The sequence below is a fragment of the Monodelphis domestica genome, chromosome 3, assembly GCF_027887165.1.
Source record: "Monodelphis domestica isolate mMonDom1 chromosome 3, mMonDom1.pri, whole genome shotgun sequence".
In the NCBI taxonomy this organism is placed as follows: domain Eukaryota; kingdom Metazoa; phylum Chordata; class Mammalia; order Didelphimorphia; family Didelphidae; genus Monodelphis; species Monodelphis domestica.
The window spans coordinates 274,679,497-274,702,249 of NC_077229.1; the positions used below are offsets into that span (position 1 = coordinate 274,679,497).

The 22,753-nt window shown below is 40.5% G+C and overlaps 1 protein-coding gene across 1 annotated transcript in view; it reads left to right on the top strand.

Moving 5' to 3' along the window:
* Nucleotides 1-22,753, top strand: part of CABLES1 (Cdk5 and Abl enzyme substrate 1) — a 146,362-nt gene that overhangs the window by 89,534 nt on the left and 34,075 nt on the right. The window contains 1 exon segment of the mRNA XM_007487622.3: nt 5,586-5,663. Within this exon segment, the coding sequence (XP_007487684.2) occupies nt 5,586-5,663 (78 nt within the window).

Below are 22,753 nucleotides of genomic sequence, written 5' to 3' on the forward strand. Positions count from 1 at the left end.
GTTGCACCCCACCACCCTACCACCCCCCTGCCCACCAGAATAGGTTGTTGTTTAGTCATGTCCAGCTCTTCATGATCTCATTTGGGAATTTTCCTGGCAAAGATACTGGAGTGGTTTGCCATTTCCTTCTCCAGCTCATTTTACAGATGAAGAAACGGAGGCAAACAGGGTTAAGTGACTTGCCCACAGTCACACAACTGGTTTGCTGTTTTCTTCTCCAGCTCATTTTACAAATGAAGAAACTGAAGCAAACAGGGTTAAGTGACTTGCCAAAGGCCACACAGCTGTTTTGCCATTTCCTTCCCCAGCACATTTTACAGATGAAAAAATTGAGGCAAACAGGGTTAAGTGACCTGCCCAGGGTCACACAGCTAGTAAATGTTTGAGTCTGGATTTGATTTTTTTTCCCCCTGACTCCAGGCCTGGTGCTCTATCCATTGTGCCGCCTCACTTCCCTAGTAGCATATAAGTTCCTCCAAAAAGTCTGATTATTTTTTCATTTTTCTTTTTAGCCTAAAACTACCAGGCATTTAATAAATGTTTGCTGAATTGAATAATGAACCCTCCATAAAAATTGTCAGTTGCTTGTTCAACATACTTCTTCATGATGTGAGATCAGTTGCCTCTTGCTCCTTCTGCATGAAAGCCATACATGAATAACTGCTCATCTCTACCTAGAATTTTTACATATAATACTTAACTCCAGTTGCCTAGCCTTCCCTCTCTAATACTAATACAAATACTAAGGTACTTAGTAGTCCAATAGTATATAAATACTTAGTATCTATTCTAAGGCAGAAGGTAAATAAATATATAGATAAATAAATGATTGAAATAAAATAAACATTAAGTGCCTACTATGTATGGGCACTGCTTTCTGGAAAAGAAAAGGGAAATCACTTGCCCAGGGTCCTACAGGACCTGAGGCAGGATTTGAACTCACTCTGCCAGACTTACTGTCTAACATTCTGTAAGCTAAAAGTGGGGTAAAAACCTCAAATAGAGGATTTATTCAGTTCCTATGTTGATTGAGAAAACCACAAATAAGCATTATCTACATTGTATCATACTTTTATTTATTTTGTTAAACATTTACCAGTTACAGTTTAACTTACTTTAAGCAAAAGTAATTTACTTTATTTACTTTAAATTACTTCTGACCTCCCTGGAGAATTTTGGGGGCTTTTAGCTAGAAGTCTGACACAAAAAGAATAGATTGCATGAATCAGATGTATCCAATTAACCTGGATCATTCCATCCAAGAAAGTCTGTGGGTCAATCAGGACTAAAGCCAGGGAAAAGTAAGGCTATCAGATACTTCGTTTGTAACAGTTCTTACCACCAGGGCTTACCTGGTCTTCCCTTCCTGCTGAGCCTGCAGACTCTGGTTTAGCAGAGAGAATTCTTGAGTGGGGAGGAGAGGGTGGGTGGCCCCCTTCTGGGCTTGGAAAGGTGGAGAATGAGTCTATTAGAGCTGACTCCAGTGTTAGTACTGTCAGCATTGGTATCCATCCCATCCAGCAAATTAGTGCATTACAGGTCCAATAAAGTTGCCACCTGTTTCCCATTAGCCCAGATAGATGAGACGCCCTGGCAGTCTATTGGGTAACAGTGTACAGTGTAATCGTGCCTAGAACACCAACATGACGAGTTATTTTGATCCTTGGTCCTTCTTCTGGCTTGACGTCTAGGTTCAAGCAAATCACTGCCCTTCTCAGTATTTCTGTCATCATCTATAATGAGAAAATTTGGGTCACTGGCTCTACCTCATCTAGTTTTTTTCCATCACTTTCTCCTTGTAAGTTTGTCCTTTTATCTATCCTTGTCTTTCTTCACATTCATTCTCTGATTGTGGATTTGTCTTCCCCTCCTTCCTGAATCTCTGTTCTCTTCCTTTTCTTCTTCCCCCCCCCCATCTTCACTTTCTCCCCTGACCCCCTTCTCGCTCCCTCTCTTTCAGTCTCACAAACCAAGGTTCACCATATCCTTTGATTGCCTGTATTCATTTCTAACCCCTCCCTTCTTCCCTGTACTGCCATCAGCTGTTAAGTTTAATGCCCTTCCTTCTTTATACCACTTTTCATTCTGCCGCCCCTTGCCTCCCTCCTCCTGATCTTTGACCTTCTTGTCTTTCCTCATCCTTTGTTTCTCCTCACTTCCCATCCTTACTTAGAGGTACCAGGTTTATCCTTTTTTATAATTTTTTATAAATTGCACACGCTACTTAATGAGAAGTTTGATTTCTGATACTGAATCATTTCTATTGACGCTCAAGGTTCCCCCCCCCCATGAGATTGTGAATTCTATCCTTCCTCGTAAACAAAATCCAGCTTAGGCCAGGTATATCTGTGGGCCTCAAGAACGAGGTCCATGAGTCTCACATTGAAAAGTAATGAACAAAGTCACTCTTAACTGGGTCTGACCTGATTTCTTCTTCTAGATATTGGAATCCTAGTATTGGGTACACGCAATTTTCCATCATCATCTAGGCATTGGGGAGGGATTGTAAAAAAAAAAAAGTATTCTTCCTCCTTGTTATGTATTCACCAATTAGAGATATCTAAGGGACGACCAAATAATGAATTTCCAGTATTGTTTTTAATTACCCAAGTCATCAAGATCTCTGACCAGTTAATTTATTGATTATTGCTAATCTGATCAATAAATTTATTTTCTTACCCACAACCCAGTCTTTCAGGATTTTTAAATTGTCATGCTATTGAATGTCAAAAGTGGTATTATATGTGGGCAGCCCTGTGAAAGAAATAAAATATGCCTTTGGGACCAAAGAAGCACAGGATTTTTACAGTTGAAAGAAATTATAGGAAATATTACTAATGCATAATCTAGCCTTAAGTCAAATGTTTCACCAATTTCACCAATACAATTATTTTTATCATTTTTTTCCACAATTTTTTTTCAAGATCTTCTATTTTGTTGTCTTTTTCCCCATGCCAGGTAGAAATAATTTTTAATATTTATTTTCTGACTTTTGGTGATCCAAATCCCATAATATTTTACTGATGAAATTATTTCATTCAGGTTTTGCATCACTTGATCCTGGAAGTAATAGGCAGCTACCTAAGTTTATTGAGAGTTAGGAAAATCACTTTGTTGCTAGCTGTGTGGTGGATGGATTGAAACAGGAAAAACTGTTTCATTTGTTCAAATCCTAAACTCAATGAGGGCAAAGATTGTGTCTTCTCTAAACTTTGTTTGCCCCCTGCCCCAGTGCTTAGCAATGTTCTGACTGTAGTTAAATGCTTCATAAATGTCTGTTTAATTCATTCCAGATTGAATCCCTGTTTCCCAGATGAGGAAACTAAGTCTCAAAGCAGTTAGGATCTGTCCAATGTTATGTCGCTAACAAACAAGAGAGCCTGCTGTTCAATTCGAATGCTCTCATTTCAAGTCCGATATTCTTACCGCCGTGCCGTACCCTGGATGTCCAAGCCTTGTGCTCTGAGGGGTGCTTGGGAGACGCTGCATTTTAAAAAGGCCCCCCATCTGCCTGCCTGATATCTGAAATGCCTCTGTTAAAATCACATTCCTTTGAGTGAAGAGATAGACTCTCCCCATAATGAGCCACCCCTGGGAAGAGCACTCATTTACTGAATGATCTCCCTGACAAGATGGGGACAGACATTGGAGAAAGGAGAGGGAGAGAGAGAGGCCAGGGTCTGAAGGGAGAAAAGGTTTGAGGAAAAGTAGGGAGGAAGGCCATAGAGACAAATTTAGGCTGCTTTGGTTTCGTAGAGGACAGGGGCTCTGTGGAAGTGTGAAAAGGGCTGTGTCAACAGATGATTTCATTCATTATACATGTGTCCCCTGTGCTTGGCATACAGAAGGTGCTTAATCAATGCTTGTTGGTTGAGCACCAACATCACGGCTAGGAAGAAGCAGAGGACCATTGGAACCTAGGTCTTTCCCACTTCAAGTCTAACATTCTGTTTACTTCACCATACTGTGTGATCCATCTTTCAGCTCTTCCCCTGTTTTCATCCTGGTAACCCAGGAGAACCCTACGTGAGTCCTGAATCCTAAAAAGAAGCCACTATGGTTTTCTTGGTCTCAAACGGTGGTTGCCAGAAAGGGGCAGTCTGTATCCTCTCCTGTCACCCCTGCCCACGGCCCCATGATCCCTGGTGCCTTAGAGAAACCTCTATAGTACAGCCTTCTCTGACTTTGAGTACAAGCCCTCTACTCAGGGTTCTGAGTATTCTACACTTCCATCTGGTGACTGTGGGGGAAGGGAGGGGACTGATAGTGGGTAGTGGTCACTGTTCTGCTTATTCTCTGCCTTGTTCTCCAGCAATTTCCTGTCCACTCCCTCCCCAAATATTTTCAGATGAATACAAATTGTTGGCGTTGCCCTTCTCCTCCTTTTTTTTTATCTTCTTCCTCCTCTTCCTCTTTTTCTTCTTTCTCCTCCTTTTTCTCCTCCTCCTCCCCCTTCTCTTCCTTCTTCCTCTTCTTCCTCCCCTTCTTCTCTTCCTTCTTCTTCATCTCTTCCTCCTTCCTCTTCTTCTTCATCTCCTCCTTCTTCCTCTTCTTCTTCCCCTCTCCTCCTTCCTCCTCTTCCACCTCTTCTTCCTCCTTCTCCTCTCCTTTTTTCTCTGATGGAGCAAGAGGCAGGAGTTTGGTGCTTGACTTGGCATCAAAATACTCCTGAATCTGAATCTTGCCTCAGATACTTACCAGCCGCATACTCTTTGCCAAGTCGCTTGACTTGAGTAAGCCTCATTTTTCTTATCTATAAACTAGGGCAAACAATCACACTTACTACACAGAGGTAGTGTGCAGATCAAATGAGATCATGCGTGTCAGACACTATGTAAATATGAGCTCTTATTACATGGGAGCAAAACTTTAAAAAATTAATCTTAAATGAGATAAACTGAATATATAAAAACAGGCCAATAGTATTTGTGGATGCCATAGAGGCAAAAACAGAATGCTTTGAGCATATAATATGGAGTCTAAGTGGTACCGTGGACAGAGCCCTGGCTCAGGAGCCAGAGGAGCTGGGTTCAAATCCTGCCTGCATATTCTCTGGCTTCTTGGGACTGGGATGGGGGAGCAAGCAATCCAATAAATTGGAAACTCCCCCCCAGGTTGGTGGTAGAGGAATCAATTTTAGCACTACTGCAAGTCTCCAAGAGTGTCTGCTAAGGCCCCATGGGAATGGGGGTAGGGGGGCTGCCTTGGAGTGGGGAATACCAATCTTGATCAGCTCTCAGGTCCTTGCACGAGTGGACAGCGGCCAATCCCACTTACCAAAGAAAGCACTGAGTCCGTGTTCCTTAGAGGACTTTGTGGCCTAGCCTGTTAATATCTGGGTGGTGGGAGACAGCCGACTTCTTTATTGTAAGGAATGTCTTTGCCTTTTTATCCCAAGGAACTGGGCGCCATCTGCCCCAAGAGGAGGGGGAAATCGATAGCTACTTCTGTGAACTCCATGAATGCTCAAGTCCTGATTTTGATGTGGGATTCTTTTTCTTTTTTTTCCCTTTTTTTCCTTTTAGCCTTTGCATTTAGTTTGTGTGTTTGTTTGTTTGTTCTTGTTTGTTTGTTTTTTATTTTAGAATAGTCCTTATCAGCGGCAGGAGGTCCTTCTGTAGCATCTTTTCAGTGTTGCCTTACCGAGACTGCGCCCAGGCTGGGTACGTATGCGCATGCGTATTCTGCGGCTTCTTGGGGGTGTCTTGAAAGGGCCCCAGAGATGCCAACTCTCTGGCCGGAGCTGCCCTTCCAAAATACTTGTCATCCCACTTGACTGGAAAGCCAATGTTTAGAGGTGGGGGATGGGGAGAAGCCTTACCCTGCTTGTCCCACATTCTTTTGAGCCAAAGAGGTTTTCTGTTCATGCCATTTCGTGTTTTTCCACCATTGATTCTGCTGTTCTAATGCATATTTATTTTTTCAACCATGCCAAAGCAATAAAGCAAAAGCAATTCAGAGAAACCTATAAATCCTGCTGGGTGGCATTCAAATATGGGACAAGGTCTTTTATTAAATAGGATAAATGGATATAGCCAGGCAATGGGAGAGTAATCCTGGGGCGCCTTATCCAGCCCAATTCCCCAAATATCAGAAAAATCCAGCAGTCCCAACAGGCAAGGGTAGGGAGGCTTCCTACTCTGCCTCTAGCCCAACTTTGACTTTAGAAGAGCTAGGGGAAACAGGATTGCATTTGCAAAGTAACTTTCATTCCATATCACCCCTGAATGTGCCAGGATATTCCCACTTCCCCCATTTTTGTTTTTGCCTTTGTTCTGACCCATGATGCCTTCTTCCCTCCTCTCTACACATCTAATTCTGCCCATCCTTTAAGGAAGCCCAAGTTTTGCCTCCCCCATGAAGTCTACCCTGATTACTTAGATCAAGGCTTCCCCACCTTTTGAGGTCCCTGTTCGCACTGACTTCTCAGTGACCTTTCAAATACCTTCCTATTTATATAAAAGGAAGTACATTCTTGAGTTATAATGCACATAAGAAATAAAATCAAGATATTCAATTTTCTTCTTCAAGGGTCCAACAAAAATTTTATAACTTTATTGATTAGAAAACAATTTGGAATTTCTGGAGTATTTCCAAAGGATAAGAAAGTTATTTTTCCAATATTCTCCATACCTCCCAGACATGCGTTTTGCATCCCCAAAGTCAGGCAATTTCTCAACTTGGAAACTAGTGACTTAGAAAAGAAGGGTCTTCTCCTTCCCCGTCTCATTTAGGGTCCTCTGTGTGCATTTTGGAACTGACTCCTGTACTTGACCGTGAGCTGCTTGAGGGCAAGAGTCAGGATTTACTCCTCTTTAGCTCTTATTAAAGGCAGTTAGGAGGATAGAGCACTGATCCTGGAGTCAAGGAGACATGAGTTCAAGTCCAGCCTCAGACGGGCTGTGTGACTGAGCAAATCTTTTAACCTCTGTTTGTCTTGGTTACCTCAATTGTAAAATGGAATAACAGCACCACCTACCTTGAAGGATTGTTGTCGGGAACAAGTAGATAGTTAATGCCTGGCACAGATTATTGTTGTGATTCAGGGTTCTCCACTGTGCCCACCTCTTTGAGGTGGGTTTTCTTGGCAGGGATACTGGAGTGGTCTGTCATTTCCTTCTCCAGCTCATTTGACAGATGAAGAAACTGAGACCAACAGAGTTAACTAAGCTTGGTGCTCTATCCACTCTGCCACCTGGACAGAGTCCCATCAGAACTGTGTTGGGGAGAAAGAATTTAGTGTATCAGATTGTAGTACATAGGATTCTGGTTCCGTAAGGGACCTTTGAGGTCATCCGGTCTAAATCTCATTGAAAAAATTTCAGTGGGGAAAAAACCAGGGTTCAGAGGGGTTGCGTGACTTGTCTGTCAGAAGTCATCTAGTACCAGCATCCTCCATTCTGCCTTGTGAAGAGTATGAAAGAGTGATTTTTCTGCAACATATTTTGCCATAAATATTTTCATCAATGTCTTGAGAAAATCAAGAATGTAATTCATCCAGATATAATAGCGTGGCAGAAGGATTGGAACATGCTACACAGAAATCCAATCTTTGGGGAGGGATGGGGGGAACATATCTTTGGTTACTGATAATGACTGTACCATTGAACATTAGATTTTTCTGTTAAGTATGGAGAAATAAATATTCTCACAAAAATTAAAATAGTCATGGCAATAAAAATGGAATAACTAATGAGAGTCTCAGATAAAACAATGTTACCACTGGGAAGTTCTCTGTTCCTTTAAAGCTAGAATTTTTTTTGTGGTGGGACATAGGACTAACCTTCCTTATTGGGTAACAAAGATCCAGAGAGACTAGGTGATAGATATATTTTATTTATTTATTTATTTTTTTTTAGTCAGTGGAAAAGCGAGGACTAGAATGCCTAAAAGTCCAAATCCCCAGGTCAGTACTCAGGACACCTTTCCTCTCACAGTTTTTGCTGCTCTAATTACACATAAGTTATTGCATCTGTGTGTGATTCATACCAAACCAACCTAGAAATCCCTGGATGGAATTGTAATTAGTGGAAAGTATACAACTCTAACTTCTGAGAAGAAAAATCTATGAGTAGGAAAATGAAAAGTACAGTGAATTTATTGCAGTGTTAAGAGTGGAATCATTTCCAATATTTTAATCTCTCTACCTGTATTTTTTATTTTTGAATTTGGCATCAGAGCTTCCAAAATCTTAAGTCGTATGAACTATTCCTCCTTTCCATGTTCATAGTCTATTGGAAGCTGGCAGAATGGCTAAGACATCCTCTGGAAGATCTTTGGTCTCCTGGCCACAAGTGAGCCTAAGCAAACATACCAGTCTAGAGAGGAGAGATCTTTTTTGTTTTTGTTGTTCAGTCATTTCAGTAGTATCTAACTCTTTGTGATCTCATTTGGGGTTTTATCAGCAGAGATACTGGAGTCATTTGTCATTTCCTTCTCCAGCTAATTTACAGATGAGGAAACTGAGTCAAACAAGGTTAAATGACTTGCCCAGAGTCACGTTGCTAATAAGTATCTGAGGACAGATTTTAAGTCAGGGCTTCCTGACTCCACGTCCAGTGTTATATCTCCTGCACCACCTATCTGCCCCATTAGTTCATGTTAACCCTTGAAATACAGATACCTATATTTTGGAGACTATGACTGAACCTGCAATAAAATACTTTAAGGAAGGATAGTCTGGTGATCCAGCTAGCTAGGAATCATCTCTTTTTTTTCCCAGTGGAGAACCCCTAGAAGGGCATACAGGATATTATAATAATAACTGACATGTAAGTCACAATAGCCTCAGGAAGTAGATACTATCATGATCCTTTATTTTTCAAATAAGGAAACTGAGGCTCACAAGAAGACTTGCCCAAGGTCATATGAGTATCAAGTATCTGAGGCAGAATTTGAGCCCAGGTTTTCTTGTGTAGGGCTCTGTGCTATGTTTTCATAGGATCTATAACAAGAAGAGACCTTAGAAATTATCTAGATAGGCCAGTCTGTCTAGAAATAGGTAAATGGTGTCACATATAGAGTCCTGAGCTCAAAACCAAGCTCAAAATCCTCTAACACCACCAGGTCTTTTTCATACAAATTACCATCTATCCCTGCCTCTTCCATGTTGTGCTTATACCATTGACTTTTAAAATCCAAAGTAGACTCTACATTTATTCTTTTTACATGTCATTTGATTAAAGCAAATTGTTCAAGCCTGTTGAGATCCTTTTGGAATAAACCAAATAGCCTTTGTCATCCTCAGAGCTAGAGTTAGAAGTGACTGAATAAGTGATCTCTCCTAAAGAGTAATGACCTACTTTAATCTGGAGGGACATTTGTAATAGAAAGAGGTTAACCAATTTGCCCATTGTCTCATAGCAAACAGAATCAAAGATACCAAGGTAGCTGTGTCTTCTCTGTTTTGACCCGGTTATATAGGGAACTCTTTAAAACAATGTGCCTACAAAGTTAAGCAATACCATTTTTGTAAATAAAATGATATTCTATGTGTCAGGATAGGGAGGAATACAAACTATTTAAGGAGTACGAGAGTAAAATTTCCTATAAAGTGAAGAATTATGTCATAAAGTGATTAGCATTCCCCATCCATTTTCCGTGTGGACTAAAGTCTGGATTCTATTCTTTCATATTCTGAAACTCTGTCACTGTTGCTTAGCTTTACAACAGGGCACCTTTTTGTCCCCTGAGTTCAGGAGATCATGTACCTGCCACCTAAGTGGCATTCTTTGAGCCCTCGCTTACACTGGGAGTTTGTTTCTTTTCTGGTGAAAAGGGTTTAGAGGATTTCTTAAGTTGTTTTTTTAATTGATTTGTTTGTTGGGTACCTTACAATTCCTCTCCCTCCTTCCCGAGCTCTCCACACTAGAGAAGGTATCACTTGGCCAAAAAAAATACGTATATATGAACTATGTCTTTTGCATTTCTATTTATCAAGTCTTTCTTTGGAGGTAGACATTCACAAGTTATTCTTCCAACAGTAATTCTACAAGAGTTTTATGTAATGTTCTCTTGGTTCTACTCAGAAGTTGGATCAATTGACGTATTTCTTATCTATAAAATAAAGAAAACAGAGATAGTAGCAGTAGGTCGAACATTTTATTTCAAAGAAATCCATAATACCTGCTTATAATCTGCATTTATATAGCTAGGAGAAATTACAGTATAGTAAAATTCTTTTTTTTAATGTGTATCAATTGATCTTCCTGGCTCTTTTAGTGTTTAAGGTTAATTTTTGGGTAGCTCAGTCATTTTTTCAACACAATCAATTATTATTTGCCATAAGAACTCAGATCAGCAGCCGAAGCAGAGCAACAAACTGCTTACCTTAACTTTGGGTGTCTCTCTGAAACTGAATGCTGCTAAGAGCCTGATTGGGCCCTACGTCTTTGTCCCCTGATTTCCCTATTCTTTTTAGGAGACTGGGACACAGCTCAAAAACATGTGATGTCTCATGTTCTAGCTGTTTCTACACCTAACTATTTGTCTTCCTTTATGTGACTCTGAATCATTTAATTCAAAATTCAGTGGCACCTGACTTTGGCAGATGTACTATGATTTCAGTTTGTTTAGCCTGCCTTGTATCTCATACTCAATCTATCAGAATTTTTCCAAGTCTTTTTTTCAGATCTAAAACAAAAATATGGTTTTTTCTGCACATGTATAGACCCCTCCTTCCCAGTAGCTTTTCTGCTCACCCCTATTTAACACTCTTCCAAGTTCTAGAACCAACAACCAGAAAATACTCTTTACCAATTGCCCTCCCCCTTTTAAATTTAAATATTTTGAGAGTGTTGATGATGGTGGAATTCAGATTTCCCTGGAAAATATCACCCAGTTTGGGGGCAAGCTTTGGGTTAGTATCCCTTCAAAGCCACAGCTAAAAACCTCAATCTGATTCAGTGTTTTGCCAAACCAGAGAATACATTAACTCAAAGTAAAGACATTTAATTAAGGAGAATAACAACATAAACAACACGGGAAAATCCTCCCCCTCCACAGAGGAAAAATTCTCCCACAGATTCCCATGCTACTCATAGTAAAGAGAACTACTCATAAGGAACATGCATAGCCCAAACAACTCACATTCCTAAGGCTTCATCCCAGCTAGAATACTTCCGTGCTTCTGAACCTACCACTTACTACTACCCCACAGAGAGGCTGTTCTGCTGATATCTAGTGTGGTAAAATGGGAAGGCTGTTGCCTTTAGAGATTGAGAATCTGGGTTCAAGTCCCGATTTTGTTACTGACCCCCTGTGTGGTCTTTGATAAGTCCCATCATTTCACCTGACTCCTCTAGGTAGAATTTACTCAGCTTTAAACGAGAGTTAGACCAGATTGTCTCTGAGATCCCTTTCATACCTAAATCCGAGAGCCTATAATGTTCTCTGATCTCCTGGGCTACTTCCGTTACTCAGCAATGAGCTGCTGGCATCATAGACTGGCCAGATTTCTCTGATGTGCTGCTACCTGCCAAGCTTTGTCTCCTGAATGCTACAATTGCCTTTTTCCTTTTTTTAAGGAGTGATTGCAGCTCTTTGTGTAATAGCATATTCCCTCAGGGCTCTTTCAGCTCCTCAGTGAGTCAGTCCCACAGTTACATCTAGCCAGTGCTAGGGACAGGTTATCAAGTGAAATCTCTCTTTTATTCTTTAGTGCCTCTTCAGCAGCAACTCCCCTAAGTTATGCTTCTTGTTTGATTTGGAATGAGTAAATTCCTTTCTACTCCCATCATGCCCCTGGAAGCTAATGTCATGGTCAGGAAGAGGTACATTATCCTGAGAAAGACTAAAGGAGGTGGAGGTGGAGCTGCTGACATTTGTCCCAAACTCCTTTAGCTGACTGCATTCAGGAAACTGCATACTCTACACATTATCATGGATTTATTTAAAGCAAAGTCCATTTATAAATTAAAGGAAGCATACAAAGGAAAGGTGGCACATTGCCCAAGTTCTATGTCCTCAGAAGTGGCATAAAGTAGAGGTGTCAAATACAATGTCCACAAAACTCCAATGTGGCCAGAACTGGGTTAAAATTAATTGGAAAATCTTTAACAAAATAAATAAAAATACAATACAAAATAGATAATGTTAATTTATAGTCATTAAAGTAGTATACTACCTGCAGAGATCCATTTCTATTTGAGTTTGCCACCACTGGTATAAAGCATAGCTTTCCTAGACCATCTCAGTCCTTTGGGAATGGGGTAGAGCCCTGTATTCTGGCTACGATCACTTTTCCTTTCTACATTCCTGTACTATTAGCCCTTAATTCAGTCCAGAACTCTTTGGTTCCTTTCTTCTTTGGGTAGGTATGTTTTTTAAAAAAAGGCAAGATAAGTAACTTGCATATTATTTGGATGCTCAGAATGAATGCTAGCTCTAAGGGGATATCACTCAATTGAATACCATTTAACTCAGACCCTCTTAGTTATACTCACAAGATGAACTGCATTTCATGGAAGTATCAGTGTAGATTAATTAAGAAAGCAAAAATACCTACAAAAGGAATGCCAACCCTTTCTGGAAGGGAGGGTATTTCTTCTAGGCTCATGGACAAATAATCTCCAAAAAATATTATTATATTTTTATATATAATTTTATTTTATATATAATATTAAAATATTAAAAAGGTAATGTGGGTGGTAATATAGAACCAAAGGAATTAAATCCAGGAAAGAATACTCAGAATTACAAAATTATATTTCAGAGTAGGAAAGGACTTCAGGAATCATGTAGTCTATCTTCCTTATATTACACATGATTCAAAGAGGGGAAGGAATCTGCTGAGAAGATTTCCAGCCTTAAATTTTCTTTCTCTCAACTGGACTCGTTATTGCTGTGCCAAATCATTTCCCAAAAGCTATGATTTCAGCTCATACCTCCCTGATTCCAGACCGTAAGCCCTCTTGGAGAATATTCCCCAGGTCTGGAATGCACTCCCTCTTCAACTCCTCTTAGAATCCCTGGTTCCTTGCAGGGTTCAGCTTAGGAATCCCATCCCACAAGCCTTTCCTGATCCCCTTATTTGTTGATGCCTTCCTCATGCTCAAATATTTATGTATTTGTGTGCCCGTTTATATGTTGTACCCCCTCAGGAAAATGCCAAACTGTTTCCATTTTGTCTTTTATCTCCAGTTCTTTGCACAGTTTTTTTTTTCCTTTTTAAAGTTTGGATCTGGGGTTTCATTAATATAGGGAATTCCTGGCAAAGGAACCTCCTCCACCACCAGTGCAGACTCTGTGGCAACTCATACCCCTAAGGAGTTCTTTGGGGTATTGAGAGATTCAATGATTTACCCAGAGTTACAAAGCTGGTGTGTTTCAGAGGTAGAAGAGGAACTCGGGTCTTTCTGAGACCAGCTTCCAATTTATTTGGTCACATGCTTCTCAGTATAATCATGAGAAGTGCTTTTATTTAATAAGCATGTGTTGAATTAGATTCAATTGGGTGGTTTCATGAGTGATGAAGCTCTTTGAATTTAGATAAACCCTAGAAAGGAGCATTGTGACATTCAAGAACTCTATGGAGGGGAAGTGTGAGAATGCCAAGGATAGACCTTACCATATCAAAATTTTGCATCAGTCTGCTCTATGCTGATGGGGAAAATGAGATGAAATTTCTCTACATCTTCCTCAGCTCCCCGCTTCCTTTTTTTTTTTTATCATCTCCTGTGAAACAACACAGAATTTAGGCTAGTTCTGTAAGTGAGCTCTTGAAGTCTAGCCTGGAAACCTAATCCTGGTTAGTTTACACTAACATTGTTTCCATCAACAACTGACTTACAAATTAGGGGTTTGGAAAATAAACAGAGTAAATTGAAAATTGCCTGCATGGGGGAGGAGAAAAGAGGGGAGAGTTGTGCTCATTCACCTTTATAGACATGGCCACCCTCCCTGCCTTTGGTATGAAATGAAATGCTTGTTAATGCTTGCTCTCAAATTATTTTGTTTGGAGCGCATGTCTTAGAAGACCGGTGGGAACAGAACGAGAAGCAAGAATTATGGAGAAAGCCATTATGGATGATTCTGGAAGTGAGGAGGGGGACCAGAAACTGAAGAGCTTTTGGAGATAGGACATTTGAGGCAAGGAGTGCGGGAGGAAAGGGGCGTTACAAGAGCCATCCAGATGAGTTGTTTGCCCCGCTACTAATTCACTGGTTTATAGCAATTAGTTTATTCTTTTTCATCTCTAGCAATAAACATAATAGACCCAGCCATCAATCAGTAAATATTTATGAAGTGCCTGTTAAATGCTAAGTGCGAAGGGTGCAAAGATAAATGAAAGCTTCTGTCCTCAAGAAATTTACATTCTATTTATATTGGGGGAGATGACATTTTATGTATTACATATATTATTATTTATCTAGAGAGATTATACTATATAATATGACATATGATGTAAATATATTATACATATATTTTAAACCCTTACTTTCTATCTTAAAATCAATACTATGTATTGGTTCCAAGGCAGAAGAGTAGTAAGGACTGCAGTGAGGGTTAAATGACTTGCCCAGGGTCACATAGCTAGGAAGTATCGGGCCAAATTTGATCCCAGGTCCTCCTGATTCCAGGCCTAGCTCTCCATCCATTGAGCCACATACATACATACATACATACATACATACATACATACACACATACACACATACATATGTACACATATATACTATATTATATATAAATTTTTATATTACATTTTAATTTATATTATATTTTATGATATATTTATTGATTTATAATAAACACATATATATTTTTAACCCATACCTTCCATCTTAGAATCAATACTGGTTATTGGTTGTAAAGCAGACGAGCAGTAAGGGCTAGGCAATGGGGGTTAAGTGACTTGCCCAGGGTCATACAGCTGGGAAGTGTCTGAGGCCAGATTTGAACCTAGACTTGTCTCTAGACCTCTAGACCTGGCTCTCAATCCACTGAACTATCCCCTTGCCCCCAATTTACATTACATGTAATTTTATAATAAAATATATATGTATTGATCTCTATTATATATAAATTTATAATATATTTATTGATTTATGTTATATATAAATTTGTATTATATATTACATGTAATTTATCTATTGATTTAGATTATATATTTTAATAATATATTTATTGATTTATATTATATAAATTCATTAATTTATATCCTATATCATTTATAACATATTTATTGTTTTGTATTAATTATATAATAGTTATAATTATACATAATGTATATTTAAAAAACGAAGATGATAACCCAAGATGGCTCGTCCCTAGAACAAAGTGTTCCTTGGAATTGTTTTAACAACTTCCATGCAATACTGTGTCCTGAGCCTGTGGTCCCCAAACATCAAGTTGGGTCTGTTTCCTGGATGTTTATCACTCTGGGACACAGGGAACAGCGACTTCTATTCTTAGAAAGTCCCCGAGCCCGAATGCTCCCTGCCCGGCCTGTAGCAGGCCCAGACAACCCCACCCACTTCCCCCAGAAAAATCTTTCACGGTGGTGGAAAATGACCCATTGGCCCAATGTGTGTCTTTTCTCCCAGCGAGTTCGTTCCCACACGGAGGCAGATTCTCGGCGTGACCTCATGTGTGAATCATGCCGCTCGGCTCTTTCTGGGAGCTCGCTTTAGAACAGCTGCCTTTAGACAGTCTTCATTGTTTCCCAGTTGCCCTCGGGTGAGGCACGGCTTTAAGATGAAATCTGACGGGGAGAGAAGAAAGATCCCCGCCAAAAGGGACTTGGATGCCACTGATTTCCTAATAGAATAAATGTCCGCCTTGAGTTTTGGTCCATTGCCTCTGAACTGTGGCTAACGCATCTTACATGCCTCGGTCCCATGGAGTGCGCAAGGCCAGGCCAAGATGTCAGACGCCCCCGCCCGGGGAGTAATTGCCCCTGACATTTCCTGAAGAGGCAATAAGGGAGACCCGTTAGCTGTGCCAAATGAGGACGAGGAGGAGACGGCCCGAGTGCCTGTGAACGTGGGATCTCTTCATTAAAATGAGCCCCAAAGCCGGCTTTCATTTTCTAATCCAGTTTCGTGGCTGGGCAGCAAATCTTTCTTTCTTTGAAGGTTTCAGAAAATCTGCTTAATATTTAATTGGCTTTTAAATTATTCACAAATCTCCGTGATTTGGCCATTGTCCTCTAAAGAGCAGTGGCCCAGCAGAGGCCCGTGCTGAGACCTGCGGCTCTTGTGTCCGGCATTATTGGAGACAATCGCTGCAGGAGGCAGTTCATGCCCAGCTGACCAAAGGGAAGTTCCCAATTTCCATTTTATTGGATAACAAATGTTTTGGGTTGGATTTGGTTTTTTCCTCCTATAACATTCCCAGGTGTGTGAGAGGACAAGGAATAAGTGCATTATCTTAGAAGATCTAGGTGGTATTTCATAGCCTCTCTGGAATCTTTGGGATGTCGTTTAGGCAAATTCCATGAATTTGTCATCTCTATTTTGATTTTGTCATTGTATCTCTATCACCTTTGGCACATAGAAAGTGCTTGATTTTTATTATTTTTATTATTATCAATAGCTAGGTAGCTCAGTGGATAGCGATCCAGGCCTGAAGGTGAGAAGTCCTGGGTTCAAATGTGACCTCAGACCCTTCCTGGCTGTGTGACCCTGGGCAAGTCACTTAACCCCCATTGCTCAGCCCTTACCACTCTTCTGCCTTGGGACCAATACACAGTATTGATTCTAAGATGGAAAAAACAAAAAAGATGATTGGCAAAGTAAACAGTGGGACAGGATATTGGGAGCTTTGAATACAAAACAGGATTTCCTGCTGGATTCTTTGGGCCATAGGGAGCCTCTGGAGTTGAAGAGGTTTAGAGAGACTGGAGAGTAGGTGTGGCTGACAAAAAAAATGGGAAAATGTTATGGGTGAGGGACTGTAAGAAGGACAAGGAAGACATGGAGAGAAGGTGGCATCTGGAGACCATTCCTGGAAAAGAGGGGAGGGTAGACGCGTAAAGACTGGAGCGGGCAAGACAAATTAAGGGATCTGGATTATAGGAATCCTTGATGACTTTGTGCTCTACAGATAGTGGGGCTGACTCAGGGGGCCCAGGGCCTTGCCATCAGAGCTTTTCCAAATGAATTTTTGGGCCACCCATCCTTCATGAAGTTTCATTTTAGAACCCCAGGAAGGGATTTGTTTTCCCTCATCTGGCTTCACATTATACTGTTATTTGGAATGCCCCCACCCCAAGCCCCATCTTCTTACATAGTCAGATAATTCCATCCTACATCATTTGTTGGTGGTGCCCTCTCCCCAGTAGGGACCCATACAAAAGTCAGCTCTTTGCAAAAGATAGGCTTCCTAAAATGGACTTGTAGCCTTCGGGTCTCGGGAGATATTAGCCAGCCAGAATAGAATGACACATGTGCTCCTGTAGCTAAGTAACTCCGGAGCAGTGGCATCCTCCCCTTCCAAGTTAGGGAGGCCCTTTCGAATGCAAACCCCAGCCCCAAGTTCCTGGGCTGTGCCCAAGAGGAATCCGCATCAGTTCCAAGTTCCTGAGGACCCGTGTCCTTCTCTAAAAGTACAAGAAGACATGTAGAAAGTATGCATGTCTAATATTGGCGTTTCCAATGGGCGCAGAATGAAAATTGTCTTGCATTTTTATAGGGACATTTCATAGACCCTGAAGCAAAGTCCAATTTTGAGGGATGGTCTAAGTCTCCTAAATGAATCCCAGATGCAGTTCCCCATTCCTTTTGATCACAACTCTTTCTACCCTCCCTTTAACTTGACCTCCCGACACTGGGGGATCCATGCTGTTCTTCTGGCCGACAGACTTGTTTTATTTTTATACCCCTTTTTAGGGAGAGAGCAGAACAATGGCCTTAGAAAGAAAAATGTCAAGATTTTATCACTGCCCCCCTGGGAATTCCACTGAAATCTGTCTCGCTGGAGTTGTCTGAGTGTCTCTTCTGGGTCAGCTAAGTGTATGGCACAAAGTTCACATCAGGGAGTGGCGCAGGGCGCACCGTCCGACTGCCAGCAGTTTGAAGTCTCTGGCTGGCTCTGCTGCCCACTGGCTGTGTGACCCTGGGCAGGTGCTTTAACTCCCAGCTATCTCTTCAGTAATATGAGAAGAATACACAAACATTTATCAAAGCACTCGGGTGTCACAGTGAAAGGTTACCTTAATTTACACCTAGAGAAGCAAAGAAAGTTTTTGTTCTAAAGGCAGGCCAGACTTGGTCTTGGTTTTTGCTTTTTGGTTTTTGTTCTTGTTGTTTTTCCCCAAAAAAAAAATATTCTTAGGACTCACAGGAAAAAAAAACTCTTGTCCTGCCCTCCTAGTTATGGAACAGTTAAATTAGTTTCTCTACTAAAAGTATTATATTTTTAGAGGTTTATTAAAGATTATTAGAAATCAAGGAAATAAAAAAATACAAAATAAAAGCACCGTGTCTAGGCCTGAATAGCCCGTTCACAGCCACTTACTCTACATCTTGAGAGATGCGTGTGCTTAGAAGCAGAAGCAGAGAGAGCAAAGTAGACGGAGAGCCCCTTTAAATAATAGTTTGTGATCTCGCACTCAGGTGAGGACTCAGGTGAGATGATAGGGAATTCTGGGAACTCCCAAGGACTTCTGAGGATTGAAGTCTGGGGTTCAAATATCCATTTTTACAGTTAGTAAGTACTTTGTCCTTCCACAAATGAACTTGTATTTTATCATCTATATCTATGTTGTAGACCACTACCCACACCAATCTCATCCAGTGACTAAACTCCTTGAAGCCAAGGATTGCTGTTTTTTTTTCTTTTAATCTTCTTATTCCCAAGGCCTGGCACAGTGCCTTGCCAAGAGCAGGCAGTTAATAAGTATTTTTTGAGCTAAGAAAACCTTATTGTAGAGGGCAGGTGGCCCAGTGGATTGAGAGCCTGGCCTAGAAAGAAAAGACACTTCCCAGCTGTGTGACCCTGGGCAAGTCACTTAACCCCCATTGCCCAGCCCTTACTGCTCTTCTGCCTTAGAACCAGTACGCAGTATTGATTATAAGATGGGAGGTGGTAAGGGTTTTTTAAATAAAATAAAATGGGATTTATAATACCACCTCCTTCATGGGTTATTGTGAGGGCCAAAGGAGAAAATCTTACAAAGTACTGTATTTTGCAAACCTTAAAAGGCCATTCATTAATGTTGGCTATTAATATTCTAAGTATCTAAGAGAAAGGAAGGACCTCTCTTCTGAATTCACCAGCCAGAGACTGTTATGTTTTCTTTAAATAACTTATAAGTGGCCACCCCTTAACCCACCTAACTCTTTGAAACTAAAGTTGCTCCCCCAAAACTCCAGAGCATAGGGATGATCACACCTGGAGAACTAGATGAGGCTTCTGGTTACAGTCATGTGAAATGTTACAGTTTCTTCAGATCTAATCAAATGTAAGTTAGCTTGGAGGGGAAGATGTGGCTATTTCTAAAATGAACCTTATATCCCGACAGCGTTTGGGTTTTTGGTCCCTCTATGTTTTCAAATGATATTGAGCTGGAGGGGAAAATGTTCCATGACATGGCCCAAGAATTGGCCCTGAGTGGCGAACCTCTCTGGCCTTAGCAAGATCCATCTTTGTAAAGCAGGTGCAATCAGTAAATACTCAAAGCCTTTCCAGCATTGTAGGAGCTACCAGAACTTGGGTTCAGCGGACCATACTCTGAGAGCTCTAGGTTATCTCTCCGAGGAAGCATTGAGCAAGCCCTTGATCCCGGCCCTCCTTTTTACCAAAAGGAAAAGGCTTTTTAGAGCCAAAAAGACTTGGCCCGGGAACAGCAGAGGCGAGATTTGAACCTAGTCCTTCTAACTTCGAATATAACGTGCCCTTTATTTCATAACTCCCAGTCCTTATAGCGCTGCTTCTTTTCTGAATAGCTATACCACTTTGTGATGTTGTGCAGTTGTTTTGGTCACGTCTGGCTCTTTGTGACCCAGTTTGGGGTTTTCTTGGCAAAGACACTGGAGTGCTTGGCCATTTCCTTCTCCAGTTCGTTTTACAGATGAGGAGTTGAGGCAAAAAGGTTTAAATGATTTGCCCAGGATCGCATAGTTAATTTTTGAAGCCAGAGTTGAACTCCAGGAGATGAGTCTTCCTGACGGTGGGCCTGGCATTCTCATTTTAATTTCTCTGAAAGGGAAAACTAGCAAATTATAAACACCATGAAAGCAAAGACTCATGAGTGCCTTGCTTGGAATAATCAATACATTTTTTAAAATTATTTGAACAATTTAAACTTTTTACATTATTGTTCAAACATTATAGTGTCTGAGACAATATATAGTATTATTTTAGTGTCCAAATAAATTTAGAATGAGCTTAATTTTCCAATTCATGGGTGAAAAACTGAACTTGGAAGGAAGTCTACTGAGGATGTATGTATGACTCAAAATTGAGAAGAATATTTAGGACAGATGAAAAGATCCAGAATGACTTGTCAAATTCTTCTCCTAGAAGATTGGGGTCAGACACATTCCCACTTTCCTGACAATAACATTTATGGATGCCTGGCCTGACATGCCTTTTAGGAAATAGTGTAACATGTAGACAGGGTAATGGATTTGGCATCTTCTGGTTCAAATCCAGTCTTTGACATTTTCACACTATGTGACCAATCTCTCTGATATTCAGTCTCTTCCTCTTTAAATGGGGGACATCCTACCTATCCTACAAGGTTGTCACACTCAAATAAGACAATGCAAAAGGATGTCCTCACAAGCTTTCTAAAGTTGGACTCATCAGTTAATATCTGTGTTGTTTCCAGCTCGACCCCTAACTGTGGGACTGTAGGCAAGTCACCTACACTATTCAAGCTTCCGTTTTTATCATCTCTAAAGTGAGGAAATTCTATTAAATGATTCTATGGTCTCTTCCAGCTCTAGGAAATTAAATCCACTTTCCTATGGCAATATGTCCAAGTTTTTTAATGCCAAAGCACTAGTATGGCCTCAATAGAGCCTTTGGCAAGCTTATTTCCAAATGGAGTTGAAAAAAAAGGGGGGACAAGAAACATTCACCCTATTCTCATCATGAAACATTTACAACTCTTTAACAGGCTGCTAAAAGCCCACAGATCCAATGCAGCACCCTTAAAAACTTGATGTGCCAATAAAGTTTTTAAAATGGGAAGTTACAGATGTTGTTGTCTGCTTGTTTCTGTTGTGTACAACTCTTTGTGACTCCATTTGGAGTTTTCTTGGCAGAGACACTGAAGCAGGTTGCCCTTTATTTTGCTAGTTTATTTTATAGATGAGGAAACTAAGGCAAACAAGGTGAAGTGACTTGCCCAAGGTCACCTAGCTAGAAAGTATCTGAGTCCAGATTTGAACCCAAGAAGATGAGTCTTCTGGACTCGAAGCCTGGCACTCTCTCCACTGCACCCCCAGCTGCCAAGTTATGAATAGATAATATTGAAAGAGCAGAAGTGCAGGCACTGAGACAGTTATCTAAGAAATGCTCTCAGCAGGTCCATGACTGATCAGATCCCAATAGGGACAAGAGCTATGATTTCACTGGGATGACACTCCCTCCACGAATGCAGGTAGCACCTTCTCTACAACTTAAAGTCATAGAGTCATCTAAAAGAGGGGTGAATGCATATAAAACCCAGTGGAATTGCTCATTGGTTACAGGAGGGGGGTGGGAAAGAATATGAATCATGTAACCATGGAAAAATATTCTAAATCAATTAATTAAATAAAAATTTTCTTATAATAAATAAATAGATAAATGAACAAATAAATAAAAGAGGAGTGAATGAAGTAACAGCCAGTATGGGACAGGCAGAACTTGAACTCAGGTCTTTTGGGTACCAAGACCAGTTCTTTATCCACTGTGCTGCTGCTGTGGATGGAATGGAGTTGATAAATTACCTGTATAGTTATTTTCATGTATCATCATTATTACACATATGTTTATATACAATAATGTAAAAGCTACACACATGGTCTAGTGTAGAGGCTTGGCAGGTTGGAGGCTTGGGTTTGAGCTTTAGCTGAAAAACATACCAGTTGCATTACCTAGGCAAGTCATTCACCCCTCTGCACCTGAGTTTTCTTGTTGGTCAAACAAGGATGGGAATGGGAATGGTTTGTTGTTGTCTAGTCATGTCCAACTTCAAGACCCCATTGGGGATTTTCTTGGCAAAGATACCAGAGCAGTTTGTCATTCCTTCTCCAGCTCATTTTACAGATGAAGAAACTGAGGCAGAATTAAGTGATGACTTGCCCAGGGTCACACAACTAATGCAAGAGTCTGAGGTCAGGTTTGAACTTAGGAAGAGACATCTTCCTGATGCCAGGACTGGCCACCTGGTTGCCCCCGATGATTGATTATAATAGTTCATCATTTAAATGGCTCTTAAGGCTTACAGAGTATTTTTAAAACACTAGTTCATTTGCACCCTACAAGCACTCCATGAGGAAGGTGCTGATTTTAAAAATAATTTCTAAAATTATATTTAAATTTTAAATTTTAAAATAATATAAATATATATGTATATATTTAATTTAAATTAAAAAAAAGATTTAGGGGCAGCTAGGTGGCTCAGTGGATAGAAAGCCAGACCTCAAGATAGGAGGACCTGGGTTCAAATTTGGTCTCAGATACTTCCTAGTTGGGTCACCCTGGGCAAGTCACCTAGCCCAAGCTTTTGCCCAACTTTTACTCATTTGCCTTAGAGTTGTGACTAAGACAGAAAATAAGAGTTTAACCAAGAGTCAAAAATGAATAAATGGAAAAT